The sequence below is a fragment of the Drosophila takahashii genome, chromosome 3R (assembly GCF_030179915.1).
Source record: "Drosophila takahashii strain IR98-3 E-12201 chromosome 3R, DtakHiC1v2, whole genome shotgun sequence".
Taxonomy (NCBI): domain Eukaryota; kingdom Metazoa; phylum Arthropoda; class Insecta; order Diptera; family Drosophilidae; genus Drosophila; species Drosophila takahashii.
In genome coordinates this window covers 12,209,396-12,229,745 of record NC_091681.1, presented here as the reverse complement: position 1 = coordinate 12,229,745, position 20,350 = coordinate 12,209,396, and the positions used below count along the sequence as shown (strand labels likewise).

Below are 20,350 nucleotides of genomic sequence, written 5' to 3'. Positions count from 1 at the left end.
CGCCAAGACAACTGATCGCGAGCTGACGGACGACAGACCTTTAAATGCGATCGCAGATAATAATCGATGAGAGTTAGCGCTAGAGAGAAGCGCTGGGAAAAGCTTTCAAGCCGATCGAGAGTCTTGAGCTCAGCTTGTCACAACTGAGAGATAAACTTTATTGCAGCTTTTGAGACTCAGATTCTCAAAATACTCAGGCAAAAGCTTATGTTATTCAGAATATGAGGCTTCTTTTTATGGATTAAAGATTGTATGAAAGACTATTTTTCTTCAGATGCATTTTCAAAAAAAAAAAATGGTTTACAATTTTTATTAAAAATTTTAAGACATTTATAAATTTAATTGGCAATTTTCCTTCTCTTACTTAGATAAGATATTTGACATTCGAGCACTTAAGTAAAATTTGTCGCCATTATTTTGTTGTAGCGATTCTGTTCAGCAGGAGACAGTTTGCAAAAGTCCTTTTCAAAAATCTTGAGCTCTTTTCTCGTGTGAAGCGGCGGCCAAAGTGTGGTATAAGCCATGGTCCTAGAAAATATAAAAATAAACAGATTTTTATTATAACTGTGTATTAGAATAATTACGTTAATACAGCTAGGCTTACCTTACGAATTGCCAGGCGTCCTCGGCCGTCGGCTGATTGTCAATCAAGAGTTGTATTTCCCGCTTGAACTGCTGGGCGTAGCCAAGTTTAGAATTGTGATAACGTTCCAGACATCGAATTTGCCTAAAAAATACAAAAATAAAGTGTGCTTGTGTTTGCCCCAACACACACTCTTTTTTATTCTCACAGGGGTATGCGGTGTTTTGCGAAAGTGGGCTCAAGCACGGGGTCCCTGTCGTCATCGAATACAGTGTGATAAATAGGCACGAACTCCTCATCGGCTTCAGCATGAAAATTAACATCCACATATTTGCTATCAGCCTTGTGCCGCTTGAACATGGTTGAAAACGAGTTTCGCGGCTCGTCGCTCATTCGAAAAATGCTCCCAATAAAAGAAGCGTAGAATGACTTCATTCCCATGCTCATCCTCTTGTCTCCCATTAATTTTCTCTTTTCCTGGATCATGGTTTTCCGCTCCTGCGCCTCTTCCATTTTAAAAGGTGGTTCTAAAAAGAGGTTTATCTCTGTGGATGAGTTTTTTTTATATTTTTTATATTTTTAATGAATGAGTGCTGATGTGTAAATTGTTTTTTAACTATCTGTATGAGTTTAGTCCAGGCCACTTTGATGGCTGGTCTGATTTATACTAAATGTAATTCAAATTTTGATAATTCCGATCAACTCTATTTTTGACACTAAATTCTAAAGACACTCAAAAGATAAAAAAGTCGGATTTATTTAAATGCAACCTAATAAAATATCAGAGGCTTGAACAAATTTCCATTTTTATGAACACCTTTACTTCATCCTAAACGGAATTGATTGAGTAGTTCGAGCTCTGAACTCTCTCTTTTTATCTTTTTATCGAAATTGTTGGAGCGATCAGAGAGCTTACCATAAAATTTGTATGCTCATCCAGGACGACTTTGAATCCTTGCAGATTAACATTTGCATTTCATGCGATGCAGCTTGCCATAAGTAGTGATGTAAAAAACAGGAAAGAAGAGGAAAGACGAGGACGAACAGGAGCTCTAAAGTAGAACACAAATCGAGTACAACTTTTGCAAAAGTTGTTTTCCTTTGCCTGTCGGCATCGAAGCGTGGTCCTCCCATCTCATCCCACACCAACCCATACTACCTCGTCCCGTCCGATTTTATTCCTGGAATCCCACCCAGCACCTCACATCCTGTTTAGCTTCAATGAATGCTCCAACGCTCCGTGTAACCCCCGTTAGTCCCCGTTTCAGTCCCCTTGGCCCGTCATCGCCCCCAGAAAGTCGTTCCACTTGGCCCATTCACGATGTCTATCTGCTGTTGGGCTGTTGGCCGCTTTGTTTTTGTTCCGGCCTATTCATAATTCCACAGCCGGCTGCTGGCACAAATTGAAAAGCAAACACGTGGCTCTGTAGTTGGCCTTATCACTGGCTACATTGGGATTTCGTTGCTCTGAGCCACTGACACTTCGTCATGTCCACCCGTCCATTTGTCCGTCCGGGTTCAGTTTCAGTACCCGTACCCTTAGCCTCACCCGTACCCGTAGCCATTCCAGCCGGAGTCGAACTCGGGCCCTCGGAATTCGAGTTTTTGTGTTGAGCTGCTGTGACACTTTTTTGCCGTCTCGTCGTAGTTCCATAGTATACCATTTTGTTTGTGGGCTTAGGTCAGCACTTTGCCATTTTCATAGCTGCATGCACCAGGGTCCTAATTGTCATCGGGCTCGTCTCATCTCCACCTCGTCCTGCAGTCCCTGGGCATTGTTTAATAATTTTCCTGCTTAGGGCAGGATATTCCAGCCGCACAGAACATGTCGGAACATTTTTTTGCCAGCGCTGAAACTTTAACTTTGGCTTAACCCTTAATGAGGGCATTATGGCGCAGGAGCCCCTAAGCCGACGACGGGGTATCGTTGCTAATTTTCTTGGCCAGTGGCGAAAGTTTAAGCAAACTTTAAGGCATTTACGGTCCCCTTTGCAGCTGCTCCGCTTTTTCCGACTCTTCCCTGCAACTGCAGATGGACGACGGGCCAGCCATCAAAGGCAGACGCCACTTGAGTTGATTTCCGCTCGGAGCCATTGAGATTGAGTTGAGTCCTGGTCAGGGACCCGAGTCACTTGTGTGTCGATTTCACTGGGTCTGTATTTTTACCCTTGAGTGTCTTGTATATTAATTGAAATTAAAAACACTTTCAAGTGTCCATCAAGTGTCTGCCATTAAAGTTATTACGAATGTATGGCCCCAACAGGGAAATTCAAACTACAGAAATGTGAATTTCAAGCTGAATATTTTTGCAAAATTTCATGAGCTTATGTATAAAATATGAAAAGTAAAAATGTAATTTTGGTTTAAATAAGTTATCGCTAACAAACAAAGATTTTCATTAACCGATTTTTTATATTTTTGACATTTGTGATTTAATAAAAAATGTTTAGTTTAATTTTGAAACAAATTTGAAGTTTATAAGTATTATTTTATTTCCATAAAACTCAAAGCTGAATGATAAATAAAGTTTTTATCAAAACAAAATTACCAAACTTGTTCAGCTGTCAAAACACATATCCCATTACCTTGACGTAAAAAACTCCCAGCTCGCATATTTATTAGTTAATATTCGTGGCCAAAGCTATGTTTAAATTAACAAAGAAACGAGATGGGAATGCAACCGAATTTATGCCTCAATTTGTGTGGTCTCCACCCGCTGTCAAGCATAAATTCCGCAGCAAACAAGCAAAAAATTTAAATTAGCTGGCACCGGGAAAATGGGAAACTACCGTGGAAAAGACTGAGGAAAGCACAACAGAGCCAGCTAGAACGCAAATGAAGTTGGCTTTTAATTTCCAATAAACCCTCCCCACTGCGGCCCCGCAATATTAATGAACTGTAAAGAGGTGGAGTGGAAACAAAAACGAAGTGCAAAAGGTGTACTTTGTGTCTGTGCTTGCATTGCTTGCATATACGAATGGACTGTGCACCTGCATGTCGGACACATGTTCAATTAGGAAAATTCTCGTTTTGTGTGTGGCATTTTTACGGTTTGGTCAGTGTAGCATTTCCCATTTTCTCCATTCCATGTTGCACCTTTTCGGACGGGAATGTAATTCATAAATCGCTCCCTGCATGCATACGGCTGCTAATTTAATTAGCGATTGAAGGCGCGGCGAGTTCCACGAATATTCCAACGCCTGGCTGCATCGCAGCGAAGGTTTTCCACGTGCTCAGAGCGGTCATTAAATTAAATTTCAATTAGCTGTGCACTCTCTTGTAGGTTGATGCGTGCGATTGCACTGAAAAAAATAGGTATCGTCGCAGCATAAATACTCAACTTACAAAACTGCATGTTTTGAAATATATCCAAATTCACGTATTTTAAACATTATTAAAAATGGCTGTTGTCGTACATCATAACAAAAATCAAAAAGCCAAAGGGTTCGTTTAATTTATAAGTTTCTTCGAGAACTCCCATAACCCAGTCGAGATTAAAAAATACAGCCTTAAACAAAAAAAAATTAACATTTAAAAAAACATTTTTTTTAACCTAGCTTAAAAATCTTATAAAATTTATAATATTTATTAATATTATTAAATTAATATTTTTGTGTGAGGTTGACCCGGAATAAACTTAATAACGATTTTAGGGATTTGTTTATAAATATAAGCAACATTAAATTTTTTACTTGTACTTTCCTCTTTAATTAATGTAAAATACACAAACACTAATATACATAATTGTAATATTTGGTATGGGCTAAACTTTCGCCATATATTTCAATAGGTCCAATGAATCATGATTTGCCCTTGATTTTTCTTTAGTCATCCTTTTTTATAGTGTGCGTACCTGACGTGTTTCACATGTTAATCAGCGGAGCGTGAGAAAGGAAACTGTGGCCATTATTATGCGGCTAGAACTTTGCGGAAAATGGGGCTTTGTTGTTTTTCGGCCAAACTAGGAAGCTGTTTACCCAGGCTCAAAGCCAATCAAACTTTGACTGGAACTTAGAGGACTTTTGGACGGGCTTAAGAAGCGCGTGGAATGCAATTTGATTAGCATTTCGCACAACGAAACAATTTCCAGTCGGCTCATATGTGGGTTCCTGCTGAGTAATGAAAAGGGCAACTAAAAACCCATTAACCCACATTCTTCCCCGGCTAAATGCTCAGACGTGCCCCACTCAGCTGTCGCCCATGCCGAATCCCCTTCACCCCTCTCCCGACTTAGTGGGTGTGTGTGTGAGCGATGCAAACAACAAACAATCAACAACAAGTGCAACAACAATGGCCAGCGGACTCGAAATGCATTTCCGCACCCCACCGCACCCTTTCATTTGGCAGCGCAAATCCCTAAACAGCAAGCGGCGACTAGGAAACAAGTCAACACCGCCTACCAACAAAGCCAAATGTTGGATGTGCCACCAGCACACAAACACAAACTCATAGGCTTGCACTGGAAAAAATTGTACGAACTAAGCTTGCTTTGTTGGGAAGATGAATAAGTAATAACACAGTCGAATTTTTACCCTTAAGCAACTGAATGGTTGAAGTAACAGTAATCAGCAATATTGGGGGCCAAATAATTGAATAAAAGCCATTATATTTATTATAGTTTGCAACGCAGTGAAGGAGATGTTTCCGACTCTATAAAGTATACATTTATGTACATATGTTATTGATCAGCATCTGTAGATTATATCTTACAGGTGTTATAGGAAAAATCTGAAAATGAATTGCAAAATAAAATTGGTTTTTGTGGAACATTTTTTTAATATTTCAGAAATACCTAAAATACCATTCAAATTTTGCAATTATTTATTCTTTTTTGTAAGCATTGTATAAATTTACTGTTATTTTAATAAATGAAGCCTAAATTTTTGATTGAATTTAAATCTAACCGTCCTAAGCAATACATTTATGTTTAATTTTTCAAATCCATTTAATCAAAGAAAATCTCCATTTCTCCTAATCACTTCTTTTTTTTAAGTTTAAGATTTTTTTCATTTCGATTTTAAAGCCAAGGAAACTTATGGAAATTTTGACATTACAAGCAACTTCTGACTCAACACGTCCTTAATTTTGACAATTTTTTTTTTAATTTTTGAGGCGCAAGAAGAAAATAGCCAGCACTATAACTTTGAACTTCAAATTCCTTATTTGTTTACTCTGTGTTGACAAACTGAAAGTCAGCACGCTTTATTAAGGTTTGTTATTCCCAGGCGTCACAAGTGGCAGCCGCCGAGGAGAGGAGCTTTCGCGGCATGAGCGAGCAGTGCGGCATGATGGATGCTATCCCGTTTTCGCGGCGCAAGCAATATATCCCCATCGCACTCGCGCCGCTAAGAGAGTCTGCAAAGCCGGAAAACTAAGAGAATGAAAGCTCCAGCGAGCCGAAGTGCCTTCGGGCCGGAGTCCTGTCGGAAGTGCTCGGGAGAGCGCTCGGAAATTTCTCAGTCGACGCCAAGGAACGCACAACGACATGCTACACTTTTCGCAGCGGAAACTTCAGAAACTTTGGACGAGTTCGAAGCAATGACTCTGAACTCTGGCTCAGAATGTATTGACATAGTTTCGGGATGGCTCCAAAGTCATTCAGGTGCAAGTGGCGAACTTTCTCCGCCAGTTTGCAAGAGCCAGCGCCTGTATTTATTTTTATCGCTGTTCATTAGTTGGCAGTTGCCATAATTTCAATTTTATAGTTTCGCCAGCATATTAATTTACGGCGCTGGCCGCCCACTTAATGCAGTTTTCGGGCGGAAAATTTTAGATTGGTTTTCGGCGTTGATTGTCTGACCGAAAAGCAATTGTTGCGAACATGAAAGGCAACACTGCTGACGCTTAGCTCCCAATTTATCATGAATAATACCACGCACCGGAACGAAATAAATCAAACGAAATTTATTTGACCCCATTCTATGAAAATATAATTTCGCAAAATCAAATTAGATGTAAGCCGATTTTCCTGCGAAATACTTCGGCATGCCGTTGAAATATTCATGCCATAACTGAGAGGGCCCAATCGAGCCTTGCCGATATTTCGGCCATTAACGCAAATTGAATAGTCAGGGAGGGCTCAGTTTACGCCATTTAATAACCGAGTTTGGATGGGAAAACTCATTTGTTTGCAGTTTGATTTTTTTATTCTGGCCTGCCAATTTAACTCTTCTATGTGCTACGTGTGCGAAGCGTGGTATTTTCTTCTTTTTCCATGTGTAGGAGTGGCCAAAAAGTTGCCAACACGCAAACGCTGGCAGCCATAAATTTGCCGCTTTGCTGCTAAAAAGTGGCCAACAGTTTTGTTTGCCACGTGCAGGTTCGTTCCCGGTGGCCCGACTTTTGCATATGCAAAAACTGAGTAATGGCAGTCGGGGAAAGTCGTCTGATCCGCCCGGCAGAGCCAGCAATTGCAGCATATTTAGCCGCTTGTTTTCGAAAACTCTATTTAATTTGGGTTCTGTTCTTGTTTCGCTCGGCTCACGTCTCGGTGCACTTTTGCCTCTCATTTTTCAAGTCGGCTGCGTGCGGCGCGATTTTCTTGTCTTTCCCTGGCATTTTTCTCGTAGTTTTCCTTTGTGGCTGTCAGGAGTCCACACGAGCTGGCCATTGCCCAGCCGATTTTGCAGCATTTAATTTAAGTTACAGCACAAGCTGCCGAGATTTATTACTGACCCTTAACAAGTCCTGCTGCCCCTTTTTGTGTCCTTCGCTTTCGGCCCCCACTCTCCCCTTTTTGCCATTTTTTAATGGAGGAGAATGGACACAATGTAAGAGTTGTAATTTTTTGCTTCCTGTCCTTTCCAGTGTTGTATTTTTTATTGAAAATTACACAGGAAAGAAGTTTTGGTGAGTGTTTTTTGCCCGGGTAAACTGCCTCTGCATGTGTTGACCATTTGTTTCAAACTTAAATTTGTATGAATTTGTGAAAGACTTTCAGAAATTACAACACACATATTTTTAATACGACTTTGATTGATTAAATTAATTTATAAAACTGCAAGCTGTCTTATCCAGTCATGCTGTATTGTTATATAATTAAAATTTGTGAAGTTGTTCAATTCCTAAAATGTGTGTTAAAATGTATTTATTTCAGTAAAGTTTAATTTGTACAAACATTAAATTTTAATACTTATATTAGCCCATGGGCAAGCGGGTGACTAAGTCAAGAGAGTTCATTAATTTTACTAGCTGGGCAATTTACTTGAATCAAGTTTACTGAATTATTTCATTTTCTCTTTTTTAAATAATAAACATATTAGGCTTCCTTATTTATTACCATACAATTTTGTTTAACTAGCCATTGAATCTGGTTAGTTAGTCATGATACAATTACATTTCAGGCTAAAATCTCAATATTGACTTTAGCTCAATTTAATTAACGTTCTGCTAAGAAATTCGCCATGCTTCTTTTCTTCTCTTACATTGCTTCAGAAATCACAGACATTTCCATTTATCTTTATGCATCTTGGTTTTATGAATAAATTGATGTCATCAAACTGGAAACTGAAACTTTGTCGAACTTCGGCCTTGGACCTCCCATCGATTCCCCAACCCCTTTCGGGTCATTCATTTCGGGCAGTGCAATATGTGTGTTACAGTGTGATTTCGACCCGGCCAGAAGCCCATAACCAATCTCGGTACAATAAATTAAACCTAAACAATTCATTCGGCTGAGCGAGGTTCGGTTTCTGTTTCAGCCGCTAGGACATCCTGGACGGAGGATGTCGGACGGCCAACGGAGGATGGCTGACGAAGGATATAGGGGAATCTCAGGGGCAATAAGGCAGAAAGCCACTTCTTAGTTTGCTTGCAGCTCAAGCGGAAACCATATAAATGCGGAAATGATAAAAATGCCTGCGAACATGTTTCCAAAGCGTATGCGATAAATTGCAATGGCAAGAAGGTCCTCGCAAGGTCCTTCCTACGGTCTCCCCACTCCCACATGGACAATGCAGCCAGACAATAAAATAATAATAAAAATAGAACAAAACCGGCGAGCAGACGACATCGACAATGATGAGGTTCCATTCGATTCCGTTCGGATCGGGATCCGTTTGGGACCGGGTTTGCTGCCGCTGTTCAATAAATGAATGTGGCCGAATGGAGGACACTGGGTCCCCATGAAGCTCTTCGACCGAGCAAGCACAAACACACGCGGAGAAAAGTCGGGTGCGCTGGAAGCAACGCGACGACTGTCAATTTAATGAAATTGTTTTACACTCAATTGAGTTGCCAACTGGAAAAGAAAACAAAAAGCGTACCAAGGAGCACCCGAACTAGACAAACAAACAGTTTGCGCCCGAGAAGGATTTCGGGTAATTTGCATTGCCTCCAAGCACCAACGACCCACATTCGGCTCGAAGTTAATCTTTTCTAATACAAAATGGCCCAAACGCTGTCAGCTGTCAGGCAAAGTGGCTGACATCGGAGATGCTCAGGCTGGAAAGATAAGGATGTGTGCCAAAACTGATTTAACATTTACAAAAGTTTAAGAAAATCACATGGGATCTATTTGCATATTTGGGAGATTGCTAAAGATATTGGTGACTACTCATGTGAACAGCCATTTAAACAAAATCGATCGAAGTGTCACACTTCTAAGTCAAGATAAATTTTAGGAAAAGTTTCAAATTAAAATAATTTTATTGAGCTCAGAGCGAAATGCATTTATAATAAATAACTTTAGAGAAATATAATTAGTTTACATGTTAACCACTCAGAGGAAAGCTACTCTCTCAACTTGGAATTGATGATCAATTTTCGCAATACAATGTAAATTCTAGGTAGGCTAGTTTGTTCCATTTCTCAAGGCGTTGACAAACCGGTTTCAAGGTCTTATCACGTTACAGATTTTTAGAGGCGAACCTTGGCTACGACATATTAATATAAAGCTATATTTGTTTTAAGTTTTCATAATAAATATAAGATCACTCCAAGTGAGAAGTGATTGTGTATGCTATTCAAATGCCAATGAGTGTGCTTAAATGTTTCTCACTATTTTTGTATACACTAGAGAGGAAATCTGAGAGAAAAAATAACAGAGGTATAGGAAAATAGAGAGAGTGAGAAGTAGAGATAAGCTGAGCAAACGATCTTCGACAGAATCATTCCATATAGTGCGCTGGTCGCAGAAGGTTGTTCTATTAATTAGATCGGAAACATTCAATTGATGAGATTCTCTGCTGCTGCAAATTAAGGGAAAATGTCGGCATTTGAACTAAAAAATCTGAATGATTGCTTGGAAAAGCATTTACCTGCTGATGAACTGAAGGAGGTGAAACGAATTTTATACGGTGTGGAGGAAGAGTGAGTACAGCTGTATAGCACTTAAATGATAAGAATGCCTGACAAAGTAAGAACATCATGTGGGGTGGCCATTAAAAATCTCATGATAATTCTAAAAATATTTTAATCTTAATCTTTTGGCAAACACAAGGGGGCATATCAAAAATTTCCAGTACCTAACTTAAAATGTCCTAAATTTTACGTTTGTTTATATCGAAACACATTTAAATATAGAACTAATACAAAGTATTTCGCTGTCTTTGCTTATACCCATGTATATGTATTTTGTTTTGAACATCTGGTGATGATATTGAAACTTTCGACGAGGCAAAACAAAACAAAACGTGAGAATAGGGAAAAGATCATTTTAATAATACGAATATTTAAACATATCGCATCGAAAATGACGATAGTTTTTTGAAACTCCTACAAAAGGTTCATTGCGCTTGCCTATTTTTCACACTATATGAGTGATAAGCGTCTTACCAGTTTGACGACATCACCATATGGCGAGATCACAAAGATTTTATAGGGTCAACAAGGGTCTACCTCTGCGTTGAAAACATCTGGCCAAAGCTATACAAAATTTAATTAGTTCGAGCATTAAAATTCTGATAATGATTTTTTGCTACTTTTAAATGAATTGTTTCTTTGTAGCCAAACTCTGGATCTGCCCGCCAGTGCGACGGATATCGCTCAGGAGAATGGATTTGACATCAAGGGCTATCGCTTTACGGCACGAGAAGAGCAAACTCGCAAGCGCCGGATAGTTAGGGTTGGCGCCATCCAAAACTCAATCGTGATCCCCACCACGGCTCCCATTGAAAAGCAGCGGGAGGCTATCTGGAACAAGGTTAAGACCATGATCAAGGCGGCAGCAGAAGCCGGATGCAATATTATTTGCACCCAAGAAGCATGGAGTAAGCTTGGAATATAAATAATTCACTTTAAATAATTAATTATCTTACTTATTTTCATTAGCCATGCCGTTTGCATTCTGCACTCGGGAAAAGTTCCCCTGGTGCGAGTTCGCCGAGGAAGCCGAAAATGGGCCTACCACCAAGATGCTCGCTGAGCTGGCGAAGGCCTACAACATGGTCATCATCCACTCGATCCTGGAGCGCGATATTGAGCATGGCGAGACCATCTGGAACACGGCTGTGGTCATCTCGAACAGCGGTCGTTACCTGGGCAAGCATCGCAAGAACCACATTCCCCGGGTGGGAGACTTCAATGAATCTACGTACTACATGGAAGGCAACACCGGGCACCCGGTCTTCGAGACGGAGTTCGGCAAGCTGGCCATAAACATCTGCTATGGGCGCCATCATCCCCAGAACTGGATGATGTTCGGGCTAAATGGAGCGGAGATAGTCTTCAATCCCTCGGCTACCATCGGTCGATTGTCAGAGCCTCTTTGGAGCATTGAGGCGCGTAATGCAGCCATCGCCAACAGCTACTTCACAGTTCCCATTAATCGCGTGGGAACTGAGCAGTTCCCTAACGAGTACACGTCTGGAGATGGTAACAAGGCCCACAAGGAGTTTGGACCGTTCTACGGATCCTCATATGTCGCTGCTCCGGACGGTTCAAGGACACCGGTAAGTCAGCTAAAAATAAATCAATTTATAAGAATTTCTAAATATTTATCTTATAATACTGAACAATTATTTGCAGAGCTTGTCACGGGACAAAGATGGCTTGCTGGTTGTCGAGCTCGATCTGAACCTGTGTCGCCAGGTTAAGGATTTCTGGGGCTTCCGTATGACCCAGAGGATTCCTCTGTATGCGGAGTCTTTTAAGAAGGCATCGGAACGGGACTTCAAGCCGCAAATCATCAAGGAAGCATAACAAGAAGGTGTTATATTCGATCGGATTTCGAGAAGGTGGCATTTTTCGAACTATCAATTAAAATAAGCTCTTTTTACAAATTTCCGTGTGATGACTTAACCTTTCAAAAATCATCATTAAAATCAATAATTACATTCTGCGACTGTCATTAATGGAAGATATCACTCCCATTTACAAATTTTCGTTATTTAATATTGACCTTTATTTAAAAGCTTTGAGTCAAATATCAGTTCGATTGCTTTTGAAATAGTAGCCCACGATCTCATTATTTTCGGCTTAAATTTAGGGAGCCAAGCTATACGCACATTTAATCTGCCTGAACTTCAATTCAAATCCCCTTGTTAAGAGTCACATCCTTGAGTCTGGAGAGCATCTCTATTATATCTCATTCCCCGACGACTGCTTTAAAAATTTCCCCCATACAAAATGCTGCAATCTAGCATTGAGCTAAGCTTTGACTTTTACGATTATGTTACGGATGAATGGGAGCCGAGGACGGGGAATCGAGGACGAGGATGTGGTAGGATGGCGACGGGATATGGGCTCCAGTGTGGGTCCCCGGTGGGGATGGGATATAATCTGTTTCTATTACGTTTGCTTATCTGCATGCGACTCACATGTGCGTTTCTTTGCCGACTCCTAATGCAGTAATAATCGTTTGTGCGTTGCCGAAATGACTCGACTGACCTTGCCGAGCGTTGGCAGTAATTGGCCAGATTATTCTGAATTGGTTTCCCTGCTCTCGACCTGACCTTGTGCGGCAATGGAGTTATAAAGCGAAAATTGCTTGTCGAGCAACGCAACACAAATGGAAATTATAAACTTTTATGCACCAGGAAAGAGCCGGAGATGGAAATATGCAAATTGAATTTCGGGCGACATCCAAGTCGAAAAGATACAAAGAGACAAATGTGCGAGTTTCGAATATTTATCCATAGCAGAGGTCACAAAAATATAACTAAGTAAAAAGGTTTAAACCATTTATTTATAAAATATGCTATAATTTAATTTAATTAGGAAGTGCTTAGAAAAGTTAAATTTTTGTATGCTCAGTGTTTTTCTAGAAATTAAAAGGTTTGACTAGGGTCAGGCCATTATTATTTTCACCCATGCTGTGCGAGAGGTGTGGGTGGTGAAGTCGGATTTCGTGTGTGTCTATTTGACAAAGGTCACCCGAAAATAAATCAAATATTTACACAGCAACATTCGTTTATTCAAATTGAAAAGTCACTTTGGCACACACACTCTTGGCGAAAACTGATTCAAGGCCTCGATTGCATTACCCATTCGACATGTTGCTAATAAATATGTTTTCCGGGGAAAGCCAAATAAAACCCAAAGTGACAGAGGCCTTCCGAGAGAGCCTTACTGGGGCATCGGGGAATAGCCAATAAAATGTGGGAGCTGCTCGTTTATGGCCGTAGGTTATCTTCGACCAGACGAATATATTTTATTCAGTGGTCGAGTTGATTGATTAAGCCCAAGATAAGTCCCCAACCGTCGGCATGCCCAAGGTCCTTCAAGATAATCCTCTGCACATCGGATAATAATTTTCAAGCCAGCCTGCAGCAATTACACTAATCATATCCCTCTCCCCGCCCGAGGGGCCAGATGGCAATTGTGACAGCTCAGATATCGGAGCGATTTCAATTAAAAGCCAACCTTTTAATTAAACAGCTAAAGTGGCTATAAAACGGTAGAGAGGCCAGCTGGTCAGCAGGCTAAATGGGCGAACTCGATTATGAGCTCATATTTAATTAAACATAATATTTAGAGCTGAGCAGCTCCGAACGAAGACGCTTAAGTGCTCGTTAAGTGTGTGCGATGTACGTATATGTCCTGGAGGATGTCGGGACTCTAGACGGGTACCGCAATCAGGACCCCGACCGGATGTGTGTGTGTGCGGTGTGTGCATTTTCCGGCAGGCTGGCTGAAAAAATGCCGAGGACGTGCATCAATCTGAATGCATAATAATGGTGCCACTGTGGCAATCAGTTACTCCCAAGGCGGCATTAACCACCAGCCAAATGCATATTGAACAGGATGTCGACTCCGCATAGAGAAAATGTGTATTCCCCTTAAAGTTCAGGGGTGTTGATTTGTTCGGTTCAGTGGCTCAGGGAATAATTGAACCAGTGCGGTGAACGTGTTTGGATTGTCAATACCTAGGATTAAATATTTTAATTTTCACTGGCTATTGACGTGGAATTTCTTTTTCAACAAATGCTTTGTCAATAATAAGATACGCGTAAAAATTTTTGGACTTTGAAAAGCGTTCCTGTAAATTACTGCCCGTTAATAGGATATTTTTTAGCCTTTTCAAGAAAAGATATAGTTTTTATGGAGCCACTAAGAGCGGGACAGTTCAGTTCGGTTCAGAACTGGTTTGCATCCCTGTTTAAATCACCAGCAGACGCCGCACACGATATGAATGGGAAATCTTGAGCCGCGTACGTGTGCACAACAGCGGCGAGAAATGAAAAGGAAAAGGAGCAGAAAAGGAGCAGAATCACCAGGAGCAGCTGAGGAAGAAGCAGCAGGCACAGGCGAGGAAAATTGGAAAGGAAATGCGATGCCGGGCGGCATTGTTGGTGCTCGGATGGAAATGGGATGGCGTTGGCAATGGCGAACTGGGGAGGGGGCCGAGGTGGAGGTGCCTCCGACCGAGCCCCTCATTCTCTTGGCCTTTCCATTAAACGGGATTATTTATTTTATTTCGTTATGCGCGGCAAACAGCTTGTGTAAAGGATTTAAGCGTCTGCTGAATGTGGCAAGCGGCACACAAGCCCGATCCGAATTCCCAATCCCAATTCCAATCCCGATCCCAAACTGCCTTGTAATGAAATACACGAAAACTTAAAACCAACAAACCAGCGAGCAAGACAACAAAGGGGCTCGTGATATTAAATTCCAGCCGCACTTGCACTTGTTAGAGCCTGTAAGATTATAATTCTGCCACAAGGATACTCGCAGATAACTGGCAACGAGAGTGGGCTGCTCCGGGGGGAGGTGTCCTCTTGTGCCAGGACAATGCAGATAGGCGTTGGGGATAATAAAATATTATGCAACTGGGACCGGAGACGGGGCGGGGCTGGGCGGGGCTGGAGGCAGGAAAAAGGCGCCAAAGCGGAAATGGAAAACTTGAATGCAAAAGTGGGAAATGGTTTCGTATGAATGGGGTCCCCATTTATGGAACCTGGGAGAGTGTGTTTGCCAAGGCATAAAAGTCAATTCCCTCGAGGGTTCAAAGTCTGACCTAATAATTGTAAGTTGATTATTGGAAAAACCCATTTGCGGGATTGCAAACTTAAATAATTGCATTGGTCAGCCCTAAAAGTGGTTTGGGGAGATTTTCGTATATTTATGGGCAATATTTTATCTCAACAACAAGGGAAAGCAAGCCAATTTTAATTATAACTTGATTTTCTAAAGGTTTTGTTAGGGGTGATGGACTATTATTTATGTGGGCCTGTAATGAATATAAGGCGTTAAGATGAAAGTATTAATAAATGTAAATTTGTTCCTTTATTAAGTTATTTTCAATTTTATCGTCATGACGAATAAATAACAGATATTAAAATTTTTTAATGGATAATGTTTCTTGCCAGTACTTTGTAAACTAAAGTATTCTTAAGTTTTCCAATTCACCTGCTTTTTACGGCTGCCATTCGTTGGTGGAAAAAAATTGAGTTTAAGCTGAAGACCATCGCAAATTTACCAGCATTATTTCCTCGGAGAAATATTAATTAAAATGCGTATTTGGCATTCGGCTGCTCACTACAATTGCACTTTGTACCGGTGCGTATCTGTGTTTTCTCATTACTGACAACCCTCGGTTAATGGACCGCAATCCAAGCAGAAAATGAAGTGCAGTACGCAAGATGTTCTGTGTTTATGACCAGAGCCCCATTGGGGCTTTATAATTAATACCTGCTCGAATTAACGGCCGCCAGGTGAAAATACTCGCAATTGTAATGATAATGTGAAGCGGAGCGTTGTCGGCCATTAAACTTTTGCACAAGGCGCACTCGAATTAAACAATAAAATATTTAAAATTTTTGCCCAACATGAAGAACTCCTTTTCCATCCTCCTTTTGCCTGAATCTTCCTTTATTTTATTATTCTGATTACTGCTTTTATTGTTATGAGCGGAAAGACAAAGGAACTGAAACTGAAACCGAGACCGAGACTGTAACTGTAATGGTAAGTGTAACTGAAGTGGCTAGTGAGTGAGTGCGTGGGTGGGTGGGTTGGTGTTGGTTGGCTGTAAAGGTGGTCGATAAGGGGGGGGGGGGGGGGGTTCTGCTGCGGTTCTGCTCGACTGCAGATCCTGCGGCTACCTGTGAAGTGTGTTCCATGCTCGACTTCTCACCTGCTTACCGCACCAATGGCAATAACAACAGCATCAGGAAAAATCGAGAAAAGTGGGTTTCGGCAGGGAGAAGGTGCGGTCAACGGTCTGACCTGCTCGGACATTCTCCTTATAGGGCAGTCACAGGAGTAGAGCTTGATTTTTATGCGCGTGTAAACAGTTATTACGTGGGGCAGTTAATGTTTATATGACACTTGCAATGGTCGTTGAATGTGGTGCGAACTCCATGAAATTATATTTTGATTTATGAATATTAAGCATGTTTTTGGCTCCAGTATTTTATGTTATAGTTCGATTTCTGATGGTTGAATATAATTTATCAAATATCAAAGAAATTCCCAGTGTTAAAATACCTACTAAATAAAACCAAATAAGATAAATTAAAAAGCATGTAAGACATACCTACTAAATAGAACCAATTAAGATAACTATTAAGGCATGCATTAACTAAGTGCATACAAACAGATCGTACGGGTATTCTGAAAGTCATGTCATAATAATTTATGTTCAGCTTGAAAAACTGGCAATTTGAAAAAAGGCTTTCTTCAGCTTCCAAACTGACAAAAGAACAGATGCGCAAACAAGAAACAAAACAATTTCTAAATTATTTCAGCTTACACCTGCAGTGGCTTCATTTCCCATTCCCCTTCACTGACTTTCCCCCCCGAACACTGCAGCTTTCACCCACAAGAGCTGCTCCGGTCAGAAGAACGCATCAGAAAGTGCCAACCCAAAGACAAAACCATAAAAATTAATTATTTCTTTTTGTTGGTCCAAAGCATCGGAGAAATGTGTCGAGCTAGGGAAGAAAGCAAACCAAGTGGAGAAAGGATGGCCAAGGAGTGGAGTGCAGCGAGGACGACTGATGCATGAGGAAATTGTGCTGAACTCACCAAGCGTTTATTGTTTAAATTTCCTACATTCTCTTCTGCGCTCAAACACACGCTCAGACACAAATACACTGAAAAAATTAAAAACCTACATAAATAAGAAATATGTTATGAAGCTTCCATATTAAAAGTTTTAACGTTATTTGCACCCTCAAATAAAATTTGTTTGGGACTGTTAGCTAAATGGAATAATCACCTACCATATTTGGATCAAGAATATAATGGTTAGCTGTCTTAATAGTGGACTATAATATAATTTGAGTGTGTTTTATTTTTTTGCACTTTAACAAAAAAGCTTAAAAACTATAGTTATTTTAATTATTTTGTTAGTGACCTGCTGTGTATTTCAGATACAAAGCCGCAGAATTGAAAATCTGCTGTGATGGTCTGATCATAAGGAAAGATACAATATAATAGAATGTGCCTTTGTAGATGTAATTCCAAAATATTTTACTATTGAGTGCCGAATGAAGTCGAATCTGTATACAACAAAATTAGATATCAAAACAAACAAACAACAGAATTATTAATTTCCTTCCTTCACAATATTTTCTAGCCAAAACTGAGTATCAATGAACACGGTCACATATATTTTTCTCTCTGCCGGGAAACTCCCCCATGAGTTTGGCCCTTTAGCTGGGTTCAGGCCAACGCAGCTGGTGGTTGCCGCTTCCGGCGAACTCATGCATTTTTCACCAGCAAAAGCAACAGTGTTGCAAGAGCAAAAAATGGAAAACACGAACGGCAGCAACGGCTTAAACAACAATGTGCAACGGGCAGTGACAGCGGATTTATGCTTAATTGCCAACGACATGGAGACGTCTAACACATTCCTCTCCCTCAGCACTCAGCACACTTTTCCCATGGAGCACAAAGCAATTGGCCGGCGTATTTCTCTGTCACTCGGTGCCCTGCCCCCATTGATCTGCTTTGAATATGCCAATCTGCCCGACGCCTTTCTCCTGCCGACCATCTGGGAGTTAATAAAGCCCGACAGTTGGGTGGCAGCAGTTCGCACTCCGTTGTTCCGGATCCGCAGCCACATGCTGATGGTGTTGTTATTGCCAGCTGCCAATAACGTTAATTACGGCCACGGCTGTTAATTAAGTTTTAAATGCGCAGACGACTAATTAACTCGAAGCCAAGGACGCGGCCTTCAAATGCAGACAGGCAGCAGCAGCAAGGTTGCGATGGACGAGCTTTGAACTTAATATAAATGAGCTATCAATATCTAAGAAGGTGATTAGTACTACGTGTCTGATACTCGCTCTTTGGGCTTTCAATAAACTCCTCTAAGTATACAGAAACATCCATCTTTCTGAGTAAAATATGCAACTCTCCAAGTTAAGTCATTAAAGTAAATGTTTTAAATTGGCAAGAGGCCATTGTGACACCCCTGAGTAAACATTATCCCGGCTATATAACAAATGGAAACCAATTCTCGAGCAAACCACAACGGACTGGCTTTCGACCTTCCGCAAAAAAAGGTTCACCCTCTTGATGATGATTACACCTTATATGTTGCAGGAAAAAACAAGTCACGCCAACAGCTGCAGACATCAACTAAACAATAAAGGATGCCTCGGCTCGAAAGTGGAATACCAAACATTTTTTCTTTGTATGCCTTTATTGAAAAATTGCTTCGCCCAAATCGATGCCGCAGCGGATGTGGATGCAAATGACTGGAGACCAAAGGCGGGGAATGCTTGGGAAAAAAGATAAAATTAAATGAAATCCGAATACGAGGGATCTAGCCTAGTGCGGTGCGGAAAATCCATTAGCCGGAATTGATTTTTCGGTTTGCTTTTCAATCAAATTAAATCCTTGCGCCTGCTGAGGCCGCTGATGCTGGAAAAATGCTGTGGACCCGTTTGACCATCAATCATGATCCGCAGTCTTTTGTGCGGAGGAGCAGAGCAGCGGCAACAATGAAACAATAAATTGAAACAAAATAAATCATTTAAATTAATGCCAAATTGGACAATGTATAATGGCACAACAATCAAAAAAATATAAGAAATTGTATACAGTATAAATATTTGACAACCTTTCAATGTCACTGCTCGGCGATATTTTTATCGGCGCACAAAAGGAAGCCAGTGGCACCACTTAAAGCCTTGAAAAAAGCTTTTAAAATGAAATTTACATTGCATCATTTCAGCCAACTCGCTTGAAAATTGCCAGCGGCCCGGGAAACCGAACTAAATAAAAGGCTGTGAAAAGGAAATCTGCACATATTGGTCATTAATAAAAGTTTTTGCATATTGATACAAAAAGCAAATATTGATAAACAAAAATGAATACGGCTTACATTTGCCTGGACGGGGGAAAACCGAAAGAGCCAAGCGGAACGGAGCATATAAATAAATAAATAAAGCGTGTGTGAAAAGGCAACAATAAAATACGTCCGACAGGTTCCGCAAAACCAGGGATGTCCTCGTGCCGTGAATAAATCGCTGAAGGATGTCACGAGCTGCAGATTTATTCTTCTTCCAGGAATTCAAGTCAGCAGGATGCGAGTTCCGAGGAGTTTCGGATGTCAAAGCGATTTAATTTGACCTCATATGTCGAGTGCGTGCACCTCCTGCACATATAACTGAATATAATGTATTACAGTCATCCGAAGACAACACGCTCTTCCACTGGAGCATCCCTTTCGCAGTGAGTGCGGTAAAAGCGGTCGCGATTTCAAGTCAATTGCGTCGTTATTTATCAGCCACCATGAATGTATAGTCCTGTATGGGATGCAAAAAAGTAACCAACAATGTCGGAACACAGTGATGTTTTAAGCATTGCACAATTGCGCTGTTGCCTTAACTTGGGTGGAATCTGATGGATGATTTCGTATTGTACATTTCGCTTTTGTTTGGGCAAAATATTTAAAGTGTATATATTTTAAATCTATAAATATTTAAAAACGCACAAACTATATACTTTTATTTGAAGCACTCTACCCAAACATTAGGCAAACATTTTATCGTAGTTCAATTTCAACCATAAATAGTTAGTCTGGCTAAGAGCAGTAGCTAAAACCCATTTAATTGAAGCACTCAGAGCTTCTGAATATTAAATTCCCTATATTTTTTGCCTTTGTCCACTTGATTTATTTTTATTGGAATTGTACTTTAATGGTCGCCAATTTCCGTTGTTCATTAAGGGCATTGTGCATAAACACACGAGATATTGGCCTGAATGGGCTTTGTGGTTGCCCCTTTATGACTGTGATTATGTCTTTTGTGTTCAATGTGTAAAATCCTGATACCTGTGGTAATTAATTGATTATTTTTTTAGAGTGGGTGGAGTTACTTTGTTAAAACCCAACATATAAGCTTATAACTCCTTTAGGCGTTTAAACTGGTGCGCTTG

General features: G+C 40.6%; 2 protein-coding genes and 2 long non-coding RNA genes across 4 annotated transcripts; 2 read left to right on the top strand and 2 right to left on the bottom strand.

The window, feature by feature from the left end:
- Positions 1-279: 279 nt before the first annotated feature.
- On the bottom strand, positions 280-1,277 carry LOC108065451 (uncharacterized). The gene is made up of 3 exons (XM_017153448.3): positions 792-1,277; positions 605-727; positions 280-528 (listed from the first exon to the last, which is right to left on the bottom strand). Exons 1-3 carry the CDS (start codon positions 1,094-1,096, stop codon positions 393-395), a joined length of 564 nt encoding a protein of 187 aa, XP_017008937.1. The 5' UTR covers positions 1,097-1,277; the 3' UTR covers positions 280-392.
- Positions 1,278-3,598: 2,321 nt separating this feature from the next.
- LOC138913454 (uncharacterized) lies at positions 3,599-5,214 on the top strand. The gene is made up of 3 exons (XR_011419215.1): positions 3,599-3,898; positions 4,428-4,684; positions 4,760-5,214. It is a non-coding gene; the product is annotated as an uncharacterized lncRNA (long non-coding RNA).
- A 4,477-nt stretch (positions 5,215-9,691) lies between these two features.
- Positions 9,692-11,856, top strand: pyd3 (beta-ureidopropionase pyd3). Its single transcript, XM_017153446.3, has 4 exons — positions 9,692-9,892; positions 10,529-10,791; positions 10,853-11,472; positions 11,549-11,856. The coding sequence occupies exons 1-4, from the start codon at positions 9,789-9,791 to the stop codon at positions 11,720-11,722; spliced, it is 1,161 nt and encodes a 386-aa protein (XP_017008935.2). The 5' UTR covers positions 9,692-9,788; the 3' UTR covers positions 11,723-11,856.
- Positions 11,857-18,928: 7,072 nt separating this feature from the next.
- On the bottom strand, positions 18,929-20,339 carry LOC138913400 (uncharacterized). The gene is made up of 3 exons (XR_011419129.1): positions 20,247-20,339; positions 19,296-19,719; positions 18,929-19,212 (listed from the first exon to the last, which is right to left on the bottom strand). It is a non-coding gene; the product is annotated as an uncharacterized lncRNA (long non-coding RNA).
- Between the last annotated feature and the right edge of the window lie 11 nt (positions 20,340-20,350).

Bases quoted from the DNA above. Each gene is read 5' to 3' on its own strand.
- pyd3 (XM_017153446.3), top strand. From the start codon at position 9,789: ATGTCGGCATTTGAACTAAAAAATCTGAATGATTGCTTGGAAAAGCAT. The intron at 10,792-10,852 runs GTAAGCTTGGAA...TATTTTCATTAG, and splicing joins TTGCACCCAAGAAGCATGGA to CCATGCCGTTTGCATTCTGC. The intron at 11,473-11,548 runs GTAAGTCAGCTA...AATTATTTGCAG, and splicing joins CGGACGGTTCAAGGACACCG to AGCTTGTCACGGGACAAAGA.
- LOC108065451 (XM_017153448.3), bottom strand. From the start codon at position 1,096: ATGGAAGAGGCGCAGGAGCGGAAAACCATGATCCAGGAAAAGAGAAAA. The intron at 728-791 runs GTGAGAATAAAA...TGTATTTTTTAG, and splicing joins GCAAAACACCGCATACCCCT to GCAAATTCGATGTCTGGAAC. The intron at 529-604 runs GTAAGCCTAGCT...TATATTTTCTAG, and splicing joins GACGCCTGGCAATTCGTAAG to GACCATGGCTTATACCACAC.